This window comes from Larus michahellis, chromosome 1, assembly GCF_964199755.1.
Source record: "Larus michahellis chromosome 1, bLarMic1.1, whole genome shotgun sequence".
NCBI classification, from domain to species: Eukaryota; Metazoa; Chordata; class Aves; order Charadriiformes; family Laridae; genus Larus; species Larus michahellis.
The window spans coordinates 66,438,088-66,451,370 of NC_133896.1; the positions used below are offsets into that span (position 1 = coordinate 66,438,088).

The following is a 13,283-nucleotide window of genomic DNA, read 5'->3' on the forward strand; positions in this document are numbered from 1 at the left end:
GGGGCCACCCGCCGCACCAGCGCTCCGCTCGTGGCCCCGCAACACCTCGGCCCCGCGGGAGCGCGGCCCCGCGTGGGTGCTGCCGTGCCCCGCCGCGCCGTGTGGGTCCCCCTCCCCGGTGTGCGGAGGCCACCCCCGGGCAGTGCCCACCCCGGCGGGCTGAGGTGGCGGCGGGGGTGACAGCGCGGCAAGGAGCATGCGTGCGGGGGGGAGGCGGGGAGGAGGAGGAGGAGGAGGAGGAAGAGGAGGAGGAGGGATGGCGCGGGGAGGCGGCCGCTGTTTATTTGCAGCCGGGCAGGCTGCGCCTCGGCAGAACGCGGGTGGCCGGCGGCGGTCCCGCTGCCCGCCCCGCACCATGCGGTCGCCGCCGCCGCCTCCCCTCCGCGCCGCGGCGGCGGAGCCGGAGCCGGGGCTGGGGCCGGGACAGGCGGCCCGGCGCCCCGCGCCATGGTGACGGGCTCTGCGCTGGGCTCCCGCAGCCGGGACCGAGCCGCGCCGCCCCCTCACCCGTCCCCGTCCCCAGCGGGCGGGCGGCGCGGCGGGGCGGCGGCGGCGGCGGTGCTGGCGGGGCTGTGCGCCCTCTGCTACGGCAACTCCCTGCGGGGCGAGTTCGTGCACGACGACGTCTGGGCCATCGTGAACAACCCCGACGTGCGGGCGGCCGCCCCCGTGGCCGCCGCCTTCGCCAACGACTTCTGGGGCAAGCGGATGGCCGAGAACACCAGCCACAAGTCCTACCGGCCCCTCTGCGTCCTCACCTTCAAGTAAGTGCCCGCCGCCGGCGAAGCAGCCGGACCCGGGCGGGGGTCAGGGGGGATTCCCGCCCCCCGGCCCGGCACCCTCCGGTCCCGCGGCTTCGTGATTCAGCATTTCTGCCCGGAGCGGGACGGGATGAGCCCCGGGGGCGGCGGGGGGAGCTTCGGACGCCTGGTCCCGCCGCCCGCGCCCGGTGGAAGTTCACCGGAGAAGGAAGAAGGATGCGGAGCCGGTGCGGGGCAGCCTGAGCTCCGCCGGCGAGCGCCCCGCTTCCCCCGCCGTTTGGGAACAGGTGGCGACGCTTCTTCCCCGGGCTGCCCGGGTGGGATAGAAGGGAAAACCCGAGCTTTTCGGAAAGCTCTTTTGGCTGAGAATGGTGTTGAGATTGAACTCCCCGTGAGTTCCTCCTCTTCCTCATCCCCTCTGCTTCATCTCCAGTACTTTTCTCTGCGATTGAACGGCCGTGCCAGAAACTTCCCCGGTGCTATTTTGGAAGCAGCCCCGCAGTCACTCATCCCTACCTTCCGTTTTTACCGGGAAGCGGAGGGGTCTGCCTCAAGGGTACCGCGCCGTTTGTCGCATCCCGCCTGGCAGCCGCGACCCTCTCCTGTCACTCCCCCGGAGTTCCCTGCCAGCCGCGGCGGCTTCGGATGTTCCCTGTGCACCGGGCAGAGTTGTTGAGGAGGAGTTTCGGGTAAAAGAGGATAAAGAGAAGTTGCGTAGCGACGAGGTAACGGGCGGTTCCCATCGCTGATCCTGGAAGGAAAACCCAGACTCCTCTCTTTCTCCGAGGAGAATAACTTGTAGCAGATCAGCTTAGTTACAATTCATACAGTTTTGCCATCCTTTCCATTAGCTTGTTCTCATTTTATTCTGATGAAACGTAAATGGTGGTGAATGTTTACCACGTTTCAGTAGTTAAAAATGATGTGGGTGTTTGTGGGGAGCTGTGCTGAAGACCTAATGTAGCTGGGCGATGTTTGACACCTGTTTGCAGGTGACGGGTAGATGCCCATTACAAACCTATGTCAGGCATAAGGAACACACTATATAGACAGTGGTAAATATGCCCGGAGGAGGTGTTCCTGGAACCTCATGACTCTGTTGAGTAACTATTAATTACAGTACCAGATTTATAAATAATGTTTCATGAACTACGTGAAAACTGTGTGTTTCTGTGAGGCAAGAGCAGTTTTGGGCAATGCAGCATCCCATCGTCACTCTCATGGAGCAGTTGCTGCCCTTCGGTTGTAAGGGTGGGCTTGGAGCCGACAGCAAGCGGTGTCGGCGCTCTGGGGAAGTAGGGCTGGATGGGCACGGGGTGGAGCATCCCTGATAAAGCACAACTATGAACAGCACAGACTCTTGTAAACTGGATTGTTTAGGGCAGGTTTTGTACCTTCCCCTTGAAGGGGCTCTCAGCCGGTTTCTGTAGAGAGCGAAGGGGATGTAGGCAGCCACGGGCACAGCTGGCTTTGTGCACGCAGAGCTCCTTCTCCATCGGGTGTCCAGCCAAACTGTTGCAGTTTGGGTAGTCGTCTGATTAATCCGTTCCTCCAGCAGAACATCCTGGGGTAATGTGAGAGACGAGTGAACCTGCGTGTATCACCACTGACCGAGTTGCATGCGGTATCGGTGCAGGACTTGGCCCCCTAGATCAGGTTGCAGGATTGAGGTTGCTTTATGCTAATTAGCAAAAGAAACTTAAACTTTAATAACGGAATGGAAACTACATGCTTTAGTTCCTGTTTAGATGTCTTGACTCTGGTTTTATATGTCTTGAACTGGTTTTACCTTTGCTATTTAAATCGAGGGGGGAGGTGGTGGGGGAAAAAAAAAAAGATGAAGTGCTGTCCCCATATAGTCCTTTTTGGAAATGAGTAAGACTAATTTTGTGAGCAAGATTTCATCCTGAAGTGCTTATAATAACCATACAGCTAAGACACAGGGTCAAAGGCAGAGTCATTTGTTCACTGCTTGGCATTGCATTCGGAATTGGGAAGGAATCGTTTATCTTCCCTGGCTGCAGAGGAAGATTATTTCCATTGTGTCCCAAATACCCTTCCAGCACTCCAGTGTCCACATTCTTCCTTTTTTATTTCTACCAGTTGGGTGTCAGAGGAAGACAGATAGGATCTGGGTGGAGTGGATCCTTCAAACCCAGCGCTTCCAAAGAGGCTGCAGGGAGCTCTTGCCAGGCGACACTGAGCCTGTGGTTGAGCCGTGCTCTGCCTGCCTGAGCCACCCACCCCTGCCTTGCCCGGCAGGAGGTTGCTCATTACATTCTGTCCTCCTGCAGAAGGAAAAGGGATTTACCCTGATGCTTGTAAAATGCTCAACAGAAGCGGACTTTTAACAGGATGGAAATGAATGTTGGTTGTTAATACTTTTGTTAGAATTCAGTGCATCCACTTAAATACTTGAGAAAACTCTGTGGTGTGTGCTTTGCAGGATTTTGCTGAGGTAGGGAAGGAGAGACCAAAGTATTCTGGTCTCTCTCCTTTTTTTTTTTTTACTTTTTTTATTTTTCTTATTTTATTTCCTTCCTTGTTGTTCTAATTTGGTCAAATCCAAGGCAGTTTAACAGTAGCATGATTCTTTATACCTGCCTAGTAGCTCTGCTTCTGTTGCATGAAACTTTCATCTGGAAAGGCTTGTTTTGAGTCTCGCTGTACTAGGATTAAAAAATCTGGGAGATCTCCAAACTGCATGTACTGAACAGATGTGAAGGGTGGGCTGAAATTTATATCTACAGATCCATCAAGCTACAGAAACTTTGTCTCAGTCTCTTTTCTGTCCTTCGTGGCTGTGAAAGTAAGAGGAAGGACTCATGATGCCCTGTGGACTTTTCATTAGTCTGAACGTGTCCTACATATATGCTACGTATTCCTGAAATGATCTCAATTTAAAAAATTTATCACCTGTCTGTCAGAAAAATCTCAAGCAGACATTGGTGAAATTTTGTAACAGTCCCCGATGAACTGGAAATCTTAAGTGACAGCCCTCATTCCAGTAGACTAATGCTCTGGAGCCAAACAGTGAAAAGAGCTCAAGTATTTGACATTATTCACACCGTATCCGTCAGGATGAATGATCAGAGGAACATAAGAGTGGCCCACGTTACTGGAACCATTAAGCAAAACTTAAAATATTCACAGAACTGCTGCATTGTTTTGTGTGGGTTAACATCAGAAGGGGGGACAAAAAACCTGCACATGAACTGTTGGATTAAATACTCTTTGCTTTGCATCTTTGAACTTCTCTCACCTTTTCTCTTGACTTCAGTAAAGTAAAGGAGTGTTAAAACTAGTTGGTTCAGAAACATCGCTATGACATGTGGGTAACCGTTAGGTGACAGGTCTAGCACAACTCCTCATCTGGACAGGAGTTGAGATGGTGGGCAATGGTTTTGCTTAGTCCTTAGGAAAAACTTGCTTCTTGCTCTCTTCTCCAGCTGCTGTCACTCTCAGATGTTTACCTGCAGCTATTTTCTTCTCCAAGAAGTGATTCAATATACTTCTTTCTAAAGAAGGCGGCTTTTTGGACTCGGGATATGCTATTTCTTGATGTCTTCCCTATAAAATGTTAAGATGAAGGGCGCAGAGAAAAAAAGAAAAAAGATCTGCCAGTTCTGTAATTCACTCAGGATTTTATACTTAAACTGGGTGCTTTCTGTCTTACACCTTGTCTCCGCTAACAGAAGTTCAGTGAATCATTTATTCCCCCAGTAGCGCTTAAGTTATTCCTTGGTTCCAGTGGTTTTGCAAAAATGTTTCTCAACTGTTGAAGCAGAAGGTGCAATCCTCAGTGCTGTCTCCTTCCCTCTCTTCTTGTCTGCCAAATCCCTGTTTAGTTAGACTTTTTTCAGCCCACAAAAATAACAGGTGATGGAGGTTTGATGTAGTTGGCAGCGTAGCAGACGTAGCCTGAAGGTGTGCACTGGTAGGAAATGGCGAGAACGAAGCCTTTTTAAAAAACCCCGATGCCAAGATTTAAAGACTTTTAGTCAGAGATCAGCCTCCTGGCTTTGCAGGTGGTCGAGGAGAAGCAAAGGCCCTGCCCGCTCGGGATGGGTAGCGGGATGGAGGGCACTGCCAAGGCAGATGCTGGTGAAGGAGGTGCCTCAAGTAACAGCTCACCAGGGACAAAAGACTGGGCGAAAAGGAAAGGTAGTGACAGGTCTCGGCCATGTAGCTGTGACAGAGGCTCAGGAGGATGACACCGGGTGGAGAAGCACAGGAGATACCTGATTTTCCTTGAAGGAGTTGGCAGTGACTGTTCACTGGGAATGTGCTTGGCACTGTGGGAAGGGTGTAAGAGTGTCCACTCCAGCTGCTGCTGGGTGGCCCTGGTGGCCCAGGAGGAAAGGAGCTGGGGGGAGACAAGCTGTAAATGGGAACGCAACTCTCCCACCAGAAAAGACATAGACACACAATTTGTGCACAGAGCCATCCTACTAGTACTCTGGCTGGAAAAAAAAAAAAAAAAGGGGAAAAAGATAAATTAAAAAGTCCAGGCCGTGCTCAGCTGCTGACTGCAGAATGGATGACCCCGTAGGTCTGCCCACTGAGGCTGCTAGCTGGGGATGGCCTGGGTGCATACATGCCTAGGAAGTAAATGGGACCCTTCAGCAACGGTTCAGTATTCTGCGTGGGCACCGAGAGCCTAATGTGAGACTACTGGTGGCTTCAGATCAAAGACTTAAGTGGCTGTGAGCTTGAGTTAGATGTAAACACGTGGCCAAAGAGAGAATTAATTCAATAATTCACTGCCAGCCTTCTGATCTATCTAGTTGCTTACACCTGATCCTTCTATTTTTTCAGCTGTATCAGTGGCATGAGTTTCAAGGACAGGGAGCTTAAGAAAATCAAAATAACCCGGGGAAGAAAAACAGACCTTAGATTTTATTTATTCTTGATTTAATGCGATATTACAGTTTGACATCACAGGGTAATATAGTGGAGCTATAATGCGTCAGGTTAAATACACAGCACACAAGTATTTTCTTCACTCCGTACATCTATATTAAGGCAATATCACAATGTTTAAGATTGTGTCAGTATTTCTCCTGTACAGCTTAGTCTAATATTTCTACCCTAGCTATAGCAATCACTCTCCATGCTGATACTGTGATACCTGCTACGAAATTGATGTAGTGCCGGGGTAGCCACATTGGGCGAGGCAGAGTTTGTGAAGAGAGGCAGTTGCTTTTGTTAGGCTGGCTGTGTTATTGTTGGAATATTCGGGCACATTTCTAGGCATATAACCTTTTCTTCTGACCCACAGCAGAGTGCCTTGCTGCCATTTCGGGTCTGGGAGAGGGGCACGTGCCTCAAAGCTTGTTTGGTTTTTTTTTTGTTCCTCCCAGTTCCAAGTGCAAGGGCGGTTCCTCCCCTCCTTGAATGTAATTTCATAGCAGGTGCCTGATGTTTTTTGGTTGTAGGTCTGGGCTGTGTTTCTCTAGGGGGACAGGCAGGGTTGCTTAGTGTCTCCTGGGGGAAGGCTGGGGGCACAAACCTGGCTGGGCTGGGGGTCCCGGCCACTGCACTTCTTGTGGCCAAGCCCAGAGGTGAGGATGTGCCCAGGAGGAGATGTGTGTACAAAACACGTAGGACTTCTGCCTAGTCGCAACATTTTCTCACTCCTTACTCAATAAAATTTGTCTGTCTCTTGAATTAAAAGCCTTTTATGTTGAGGGGAAGAGTTCACTAAAAGGTCCGGGCAGATTCTCCTGAAAAGACTTGACTGACGTGAATCCAGTCACGCCTATGTTTGCTGCTTGCTTCAGTGCTGTTTTGTCTCTATTTAACACCTACCAGTTCCTGGGGATTTTTCTCTCATCTGGCATCCTATTCCTCTTGCACCAATGTCACCTTTAATTTTCTTTTGTCTTCTTTTACCTAAAAGGCTCAGCTTTGAGCCAACCTTCTTCCCCACAGGAGCATCCCTGTCAATACTCTTTAGAGTCCATGAAAATAAAGTGCTCTGGCTGCTGCTGGTTAGCTAAAGGCATTTCTCTGCATTTACTCGCTCTGTTTCTGACTGCTTTCCTGGGCTTTGTCATTTATTGTCTCTCGGGTTTAAAAGGGGGGAAAAAAAAAAAGGCTGTTCTCTTTTCACTCGCTATACTTGTTTTTTCCTTTCTTTGCTTCTGTATAAATTAAAATGGCTCTTCCTCCTCAGCGCAAGCTGAAAGATTACCAAACTTATTTTAAAGTGGAAGAACTCTATTACCCAGTTCGAAATATTCTCTTTGTGAGGCTTAATAACTTCAGACTAGATTTCTGTTAGTGTTGTCTTCTCATCTTGACAAATGACTGTTCTAGCTTGGTTCTTGATCACTCTTGACCATCTCTTACTCTCTCTGTGCTCAGAAGAGCTTGTGCTCTGTGCTTGGTGGCCGCTAAAGAGTTTCGCGAGATGTTCGTTTCCTTCAGTGCATTGCTCTTGCTGAGACAATACTCAAGAATAATTTTAAAGACAAACTCTCTTTTCTTTAAAATCTGGGTAAAACAACACCTAGTTTGTAAGTTGCCGCTGTCTGGCTTTTTTTAATTTTCCAGGGCCATTTGCGGAGGCAAATCTGAAGCTGTGGGAATGATGCTTTTCGTTTTCTTAACGCAGGAATGATCATCAAACCACTTTCTAGGGTTTCACTAGAGATTTCTGCCCTGGCTGCTTCCCGGTCTAATTGTGATTTCTGTTTTGTTTTCCTAACCGTGCTGGGAAGCAATAACCTGCTTGGAATGCCAACACTTAACTAGCGCTCTTGTAAGTGATGCCTGTTGTGCTCTAAGGGAATTGCTGTAGCTTGGGAATTGATATGGCCTCTGTCTTCCCACCCATGCCCCTTACAGCAAATCACCTAACAAACCATTTAAGCCTTATTGTCCATTTAATTCTGAGGCATTGTACTGTACTATGAAGAGATTATCAGCACAAAGTGCTGTTGGACTGTGGTGGAAACTCTGCCCTGCTCCGCTGGCCATTGCACGAAGGCTGCTGCAAAGGCGGCTTATTTTCTTTTTATTGCTACAGTTTCTTTCATCGATCTTTGAGTTTTTTCCACATAGAGCTTTAACCATTATTGCCACTGCTGCAGCTGCACCATCTTTTGGAGTGCAAATGCTCATTTTCCTGGCACGTAGTAGATGCATCTGTGGAGTTTATAAGGAGGTTCCGCCATGCACTGAAATCAGGCATTAGTTTGCATAAAGTTTGCCATCTATATCACACAAGTCCAAAAGGAAGGGAAGATCATGAGAAACTTAATCCATCCTTGTATGTTAGATTAATTTATAGAAATCGGCATGTGAGCTTTCCTCTATAAAAGCTGTGGGGGTTTTATGAGGTGTGGGATGCTGTGAGACTTTCCATTAAGTGTTACTCGCTATGACAAATTACCGTTATTATCCTGCGCATTTCTATTTCATAACATGTTGTGTTTTTTTGTTAGTCTTTTGAAAATAATAAAACAGATTAAACTAAACAAGAGCTGCCCAGGGATGATAATAAAGTCTATAAAAAGAGAAACTCTCCAATTATGGTTTACAATATTATTAAATCATGAGAGGCCTTAAAAAAGTTGAATGAGTCTTCATGCGTACAAGTGGATAAAAAGCACTATATTAGAGCCCGGGGGCGCTGGTGATTATACACTGTAACTGAGTTTGTACGGGATTTGTCTGTGAGCCTGTACTCTTGTGGCATAGACCCCTCTGGTTCTGGGTTTGTGAGGATGAAATCACTGAATCCCACTCGATTTCCAGGTCCTCTGTACGGGGAATTGCTTACCCAAGGAGATGTGTCCCTGCCTGATGACTTATTCAGAGGAGGAGTAAGTGCCAGTGGCTTGAGGGCAGCATGGTGCATGGTCCCTGCTCTACAAATGCCGTTCTTCAAATGGAGGGGGGACATGTGGTTAACTGGCGGTGCTGAGATGTTGCTTGTTCTTTTAAGAGCGAGAGTGATGTGCTTTCTTCTGGAGAGCTCTCTTACGAGCTCTGCTGAGTGGACTCTCAACAGCTGATGCCTGTAAAAGTCTCTCTGTGGGAAGGGAGCTATGTAATTCCTTTTCCTATAGTAGATGGTGGAGGAACGGAAAAGCTGCTGTAGGTGGCAAGGCAAACTACACCGCTGTTCCCGGAAAAAATCCATTAACCTTAGCAAAATCAAGGTATTTCAGTGTTAGGGCATATACCTCTTATTTTGGCATACCTCCTGCTTGGGCATGTATTTTTGGCAGTGCTCTGCCTTGGGTGTGACATGCTGAACCACGCATGCTGCCAACACGTGGACACAAAGGCTGGTGTTGAGACAAGAGTCTCTGCTTGAATACATGTTTTCAGGGCAGCTTTCTCTGCCCTGACATGGCACGTGATCAACGCTGTGATTTCTGTAGTGGGTTTTTATTTTTGGAGCTAGCTTGGGTGATGCTGATCAATTCTATTAGATACCTGTCAATGTCACCTAGTATTAAGAGACTGCTCCTTGGTATACATGCTCGTCCCCTCCTTTTCCCCTGGGCCTTTTTGGGGCCTTTGCATTTGAACTGCCGGTTCGCCACTTCTCAGGAGGCTTAGCACACCCTTTGCCTCCAGGGACTCTTCCAGCAGAGGTGTTGAACAAATGCAAAACTCTTCTTCTCTGAGTGTTTCATGGGCAGCTTCCCTGAGGAAAGACCTCATTGTCTGAGATGGTGGTGTCTCCTCTTTCAAGTGTCTCCATTCCTAGGAATGTGGTCACTTGCTTTATTCATCCCTAAATCTTTAGAATGCTATTTGCAAACAACTCTCTGGTTTGACGAGCAGTCAGTTCAAAAAGCCTGGCCAGCCCAAAGCATCTGCTCTCTCCTAGCTGTGTGCCCTACCAAGGCCATAACATATCTCTTACAAGTTGTGCTTCAGCTCAGACAGATGTTACAACCTTCATGCAGAGCGGGCTAAGGTCTTCCAGCCAACATGATGCTGCCAGTTAGAAATGATGGCAGTAATGGTGTCTTTGGGGCTTACAACTTAAAAAATGAAATATTTTCCCCATTTGTGGTCCAGTTTAGATACGGAAATATAAGGACACACCGCACCCCCCAACAGAGTACAGTTGTTGCCTGCCAGACCTTCTGTTCATGAACATGATGTTGGAGAAACACCACTTTTTACTTAATTTTGAGATTCCTATCTCTGTTTTGCTTCCTTTGTTTGCCGAGCCATATACTGTGTATAATTATTACATGACTCTGTGATAATGAGGCTGTTGGTAAACAAAGACAAGACTGAATTTCTGTAAGGATATTCAAGTTTAAGAAGGGAGAAGTCACTCTTGATTTACTCATCCCCTCCTGCTCTCTTGCCCAGAAGTTGCTCCATTGTTGCTCTGCGGTGGAGCAAATTTGGCTTTCCATAGCAGGCTGCCTTTTCTTTTTTTTTTTGTTCCCCATGGGTGCGTAAGCGTGCTGGGGAGCTTTGCAAAGTTCTTGTGACTTGGATTAGAGTTGTTTGGAGCCCCAGATTTGCTCACCCGTTTGACGTACAATAAATTCAACCACCGCTAACGTTTCAAAATCATTCTGCTGGGATTGTTTCAGGACAAAAGAATGTTTCCTTCATTGCCGTGTGGCCTAATTTCTTATGACAAAGAGCTTTAGCAGCAAAAAACCACTGGTGTGAATATAGCACCTGCAAACGTTCACGTTTAGTGTTCATGGACCACCAAAGATGCTATTTAAAACACACACCGAGGCATGCTTGCAGTCAGATTTTGCTGTTTAATGGAAGGCTTATCTAAATACCATGGCGTTATGTTTGTGTTTTGTTCTGCCTTTTACTTATACACAGGGGAATAGCCAAGCTGTGAGGCTGCTGCTTTTACCTAGCTATTTTCAATAACTTAAGTCAGCTAACTGCCAGTTTACAAGCCTTGTTGACTTGATGTTTGCCCCAAGAAGGGGTGTGAAGAGCACACCTCGCCTGTGGGATAGGTGACCTTATGGCAAGAAGATCGCTCCCCTATGAGGTTCTGCCTCTCTTGCCAGTAGATCTGTTTTGCAGAGTGGGAAGTGATCAGATGTGATCCATGGAGACTAATGAGAGATTTTTCAAGGTCAGATGTCATGTTTTGAGCGATTGATTCTCACAACTTGCCAAATAAATGAGAATCTCTCACGTTTGGGTGCATGGTTTCATATCACGTGATAGCCTGGGCACTTCTTGACCTCACTGTCCTCACCTGCCCGCATCTGGTTTCTCCAGAAGTCAGGTTGCCAAAGCACGCTTTGGCATTTGAAGGGGAGCAATGGTGAAAACTGTGCTCCATCCAGCTAATTTACAGCCAGAAATGATTAATTTGTGTTAAAAAAATGGGTCCCACAGGTGGTCCCTGCCATTGCAGACATCTGCAGGTGCCTCTGAGCGGGACCTTTGGCTCCTTTGGGGCAGGGTGGTCCTGTGCTGCCCCTCGAACTCTGCAGCACACTGAAAACAAGATTTAGGCCTGGGGGGTCCTGCTGCCGCAGCGGATTTACAGATGAAACTCTAGCTGGGTGTCTGTTACTGCCATTTGCTGTGGTTTGTCATTCCATGCTGGTAGAAATGAGGGAAAGTGATGTATAGTCCTGCCCTGAAGTGGCTTGCAGGAGAAATGGGGGTAAAAAAAAAAAAAAAAAGAAAAAAGCCCCAACTCTTCATGTATTCTCGAATCACGCAGACTGACGTCTTGTCAAAATGTAGCTGCATCAACCCATACTTCAAAGGGACAGGTCAAGTCATGCTAAAATCTCACTTTTCCCAAACTCTCTGGGTTTCAGCTATTGCCTCTATAAACGCTCCAGTGGGAGCAGCGTAGGAATGCACAAGTAAGACTCCTGGTCTGGTAAAGTTAGACTGGCCTGGAAAATGCAGCCCAGGACAGATAGCGCTCTGTTGCTTATGAGTAAGGAATGTAGAGAGTATTCATAAAAAGCATATGTTGTCTGGCCCTCACAGACCCACTGCACCTCCTCTGCCTTACAAAAAAACCTAAGGCATTTGCATAGTAGCAACAACTCGGTGGCTTTGCTGTTGCATCATATATGTCATGGGAGACCTGGAGTCCGTCAGTAACAACTGGAAGGAGTATTGGCCCTTTAGCATGTTTACAGCTACATGCAAAATATTTAGACTGAGCCTTCTTTTCACTGTGTGTCTTGTTGGTTTTTTTGTTTTTTGTTTTTTGTTTTTTTTAAAAAATGGCCTTTAATGTTAGTGCTTCCAAATTCCGTGTTCAAATATGGAGTCTTCCCTAGATAGAGACACCAAGTGTATGTGTGTGCATATATGTGTGTGTATATATATTTGTCCAAATGTACAGATGCAGTTAATTCTAAAGAGAATTGAGTTATCTTCAACTGCATGTAAGGCAAAAGCCTGTCAGCAGCTGTTAAGCAAGCTGGCTGTAAAAAACAGTGACCAGAAAAATGTGTTAATACGCACTGTCAAACAAATGTCATAACAGCTTGTTATATCTTTTTTTTTTTTTATGATCAACACAAATAATGAACCCTAATTGTCTCATTGAGTCTAGGGGGATGTTAGCTAGCTCATCTTTGCCATCAATGTCTTTATAAAAATGATGCTAGCTTTTTAGACCAGCTTCTTAGTCTAGTCCTAATATTGGTAAAGCATTTAAATAAATCCTTAACCTTCAGTATGTGAAAGTATTTTGAAAATTCAATGGGAATAAATGCACCTGGAAGGCAAGCAGATGCTCCAGCGCCTTACCAAGTCCTTGTCTTGGCTATTCCCAAGCAAAAGCATCTATTCCGTAGTAGAAAATAACTGCCCTTATTGTAAAGCTGCCACGTGGCTGAGACAACCGCAGAAGGTGCCAAGCGGGAAACAGGACAAGTGCTGTACTTCTGATGTTGGCCGCTGTTACTTGCTGCCAAGGAAGCTCAGACCTCGTCTCACTGCAGTAAACTGTACGGGGCGGACACAAGCCTCTCCCATCTCCGTGTCAAGAAGGCTGCCAAGTGCAACCGCATATTTTAAAAATGAGGGAAGTGGTTTCTCTTTAATCAGATAAACCAGAAGTTCAGAGTGATTTTTCACTAATTAGTTTAATAGCACTTACATTAGAAGACTGCAAATCAGGCAAAAAACATGATTTAGAGTATTTGAAAGGTGTCCTGCTATTACAAGACCTCTCCAGCCTAGTAATGGTTCGGTTTTGTTTCCTTGCAGGTTAAACATCTTGCTGGCTGGTATGAACCCTTTCTATTTCCACGCGGTGAATGTAATTTTACACTGTCTAGTGACTCTTCTGCTGATGTACACTTGTGACAAAGCTGTGTTCAAGGACTGTCGACTTGCTTTTGTCACGGCGCTGTTCTTTGCTGTGCATCCCATTCACACCGAGGCTGTAAGTATGTGACACAAAAAAGAACGGTGTCAAAAAAGCTAAAAATAAATGCATACTTTAACATACTTTAAATCTTTTTTTTTTTTAACAAAACCTCTGAGTCATACAAAATACGGTGCTTGTGGTTTTTTTGC

The 13,283-nt window shown here is 47.1% G+C and overlaps 1 protein-coding gene across 1 annotated transcript in view; it reads left to right on the forward strand.

Moving 5' to 3' along the window:
• Positions 1-332: 332 nt before the first annotated feature.
• TMTC1 (transmembrane O-mannosyltransferase targeting cadherins 1) overlaps positions 333-13,283 on the forward strand; it is a 151,357-nt gene continuing 138,406 nt past the window's right edge. The window contains exons 1-2 of the mRNA XM_074583505.1: positions 333-764; positions 12,972-13,149. Coding sequence (XP_074439606.1) covers positions 448-764; positions 12,972-13,149 — 495 coding nt within the window. The 5' untranslated portion in view covers positions 333-447. The remainder of the gene's footprint in view (positions 765-12,971; positions 13,150-13,283) is intronic.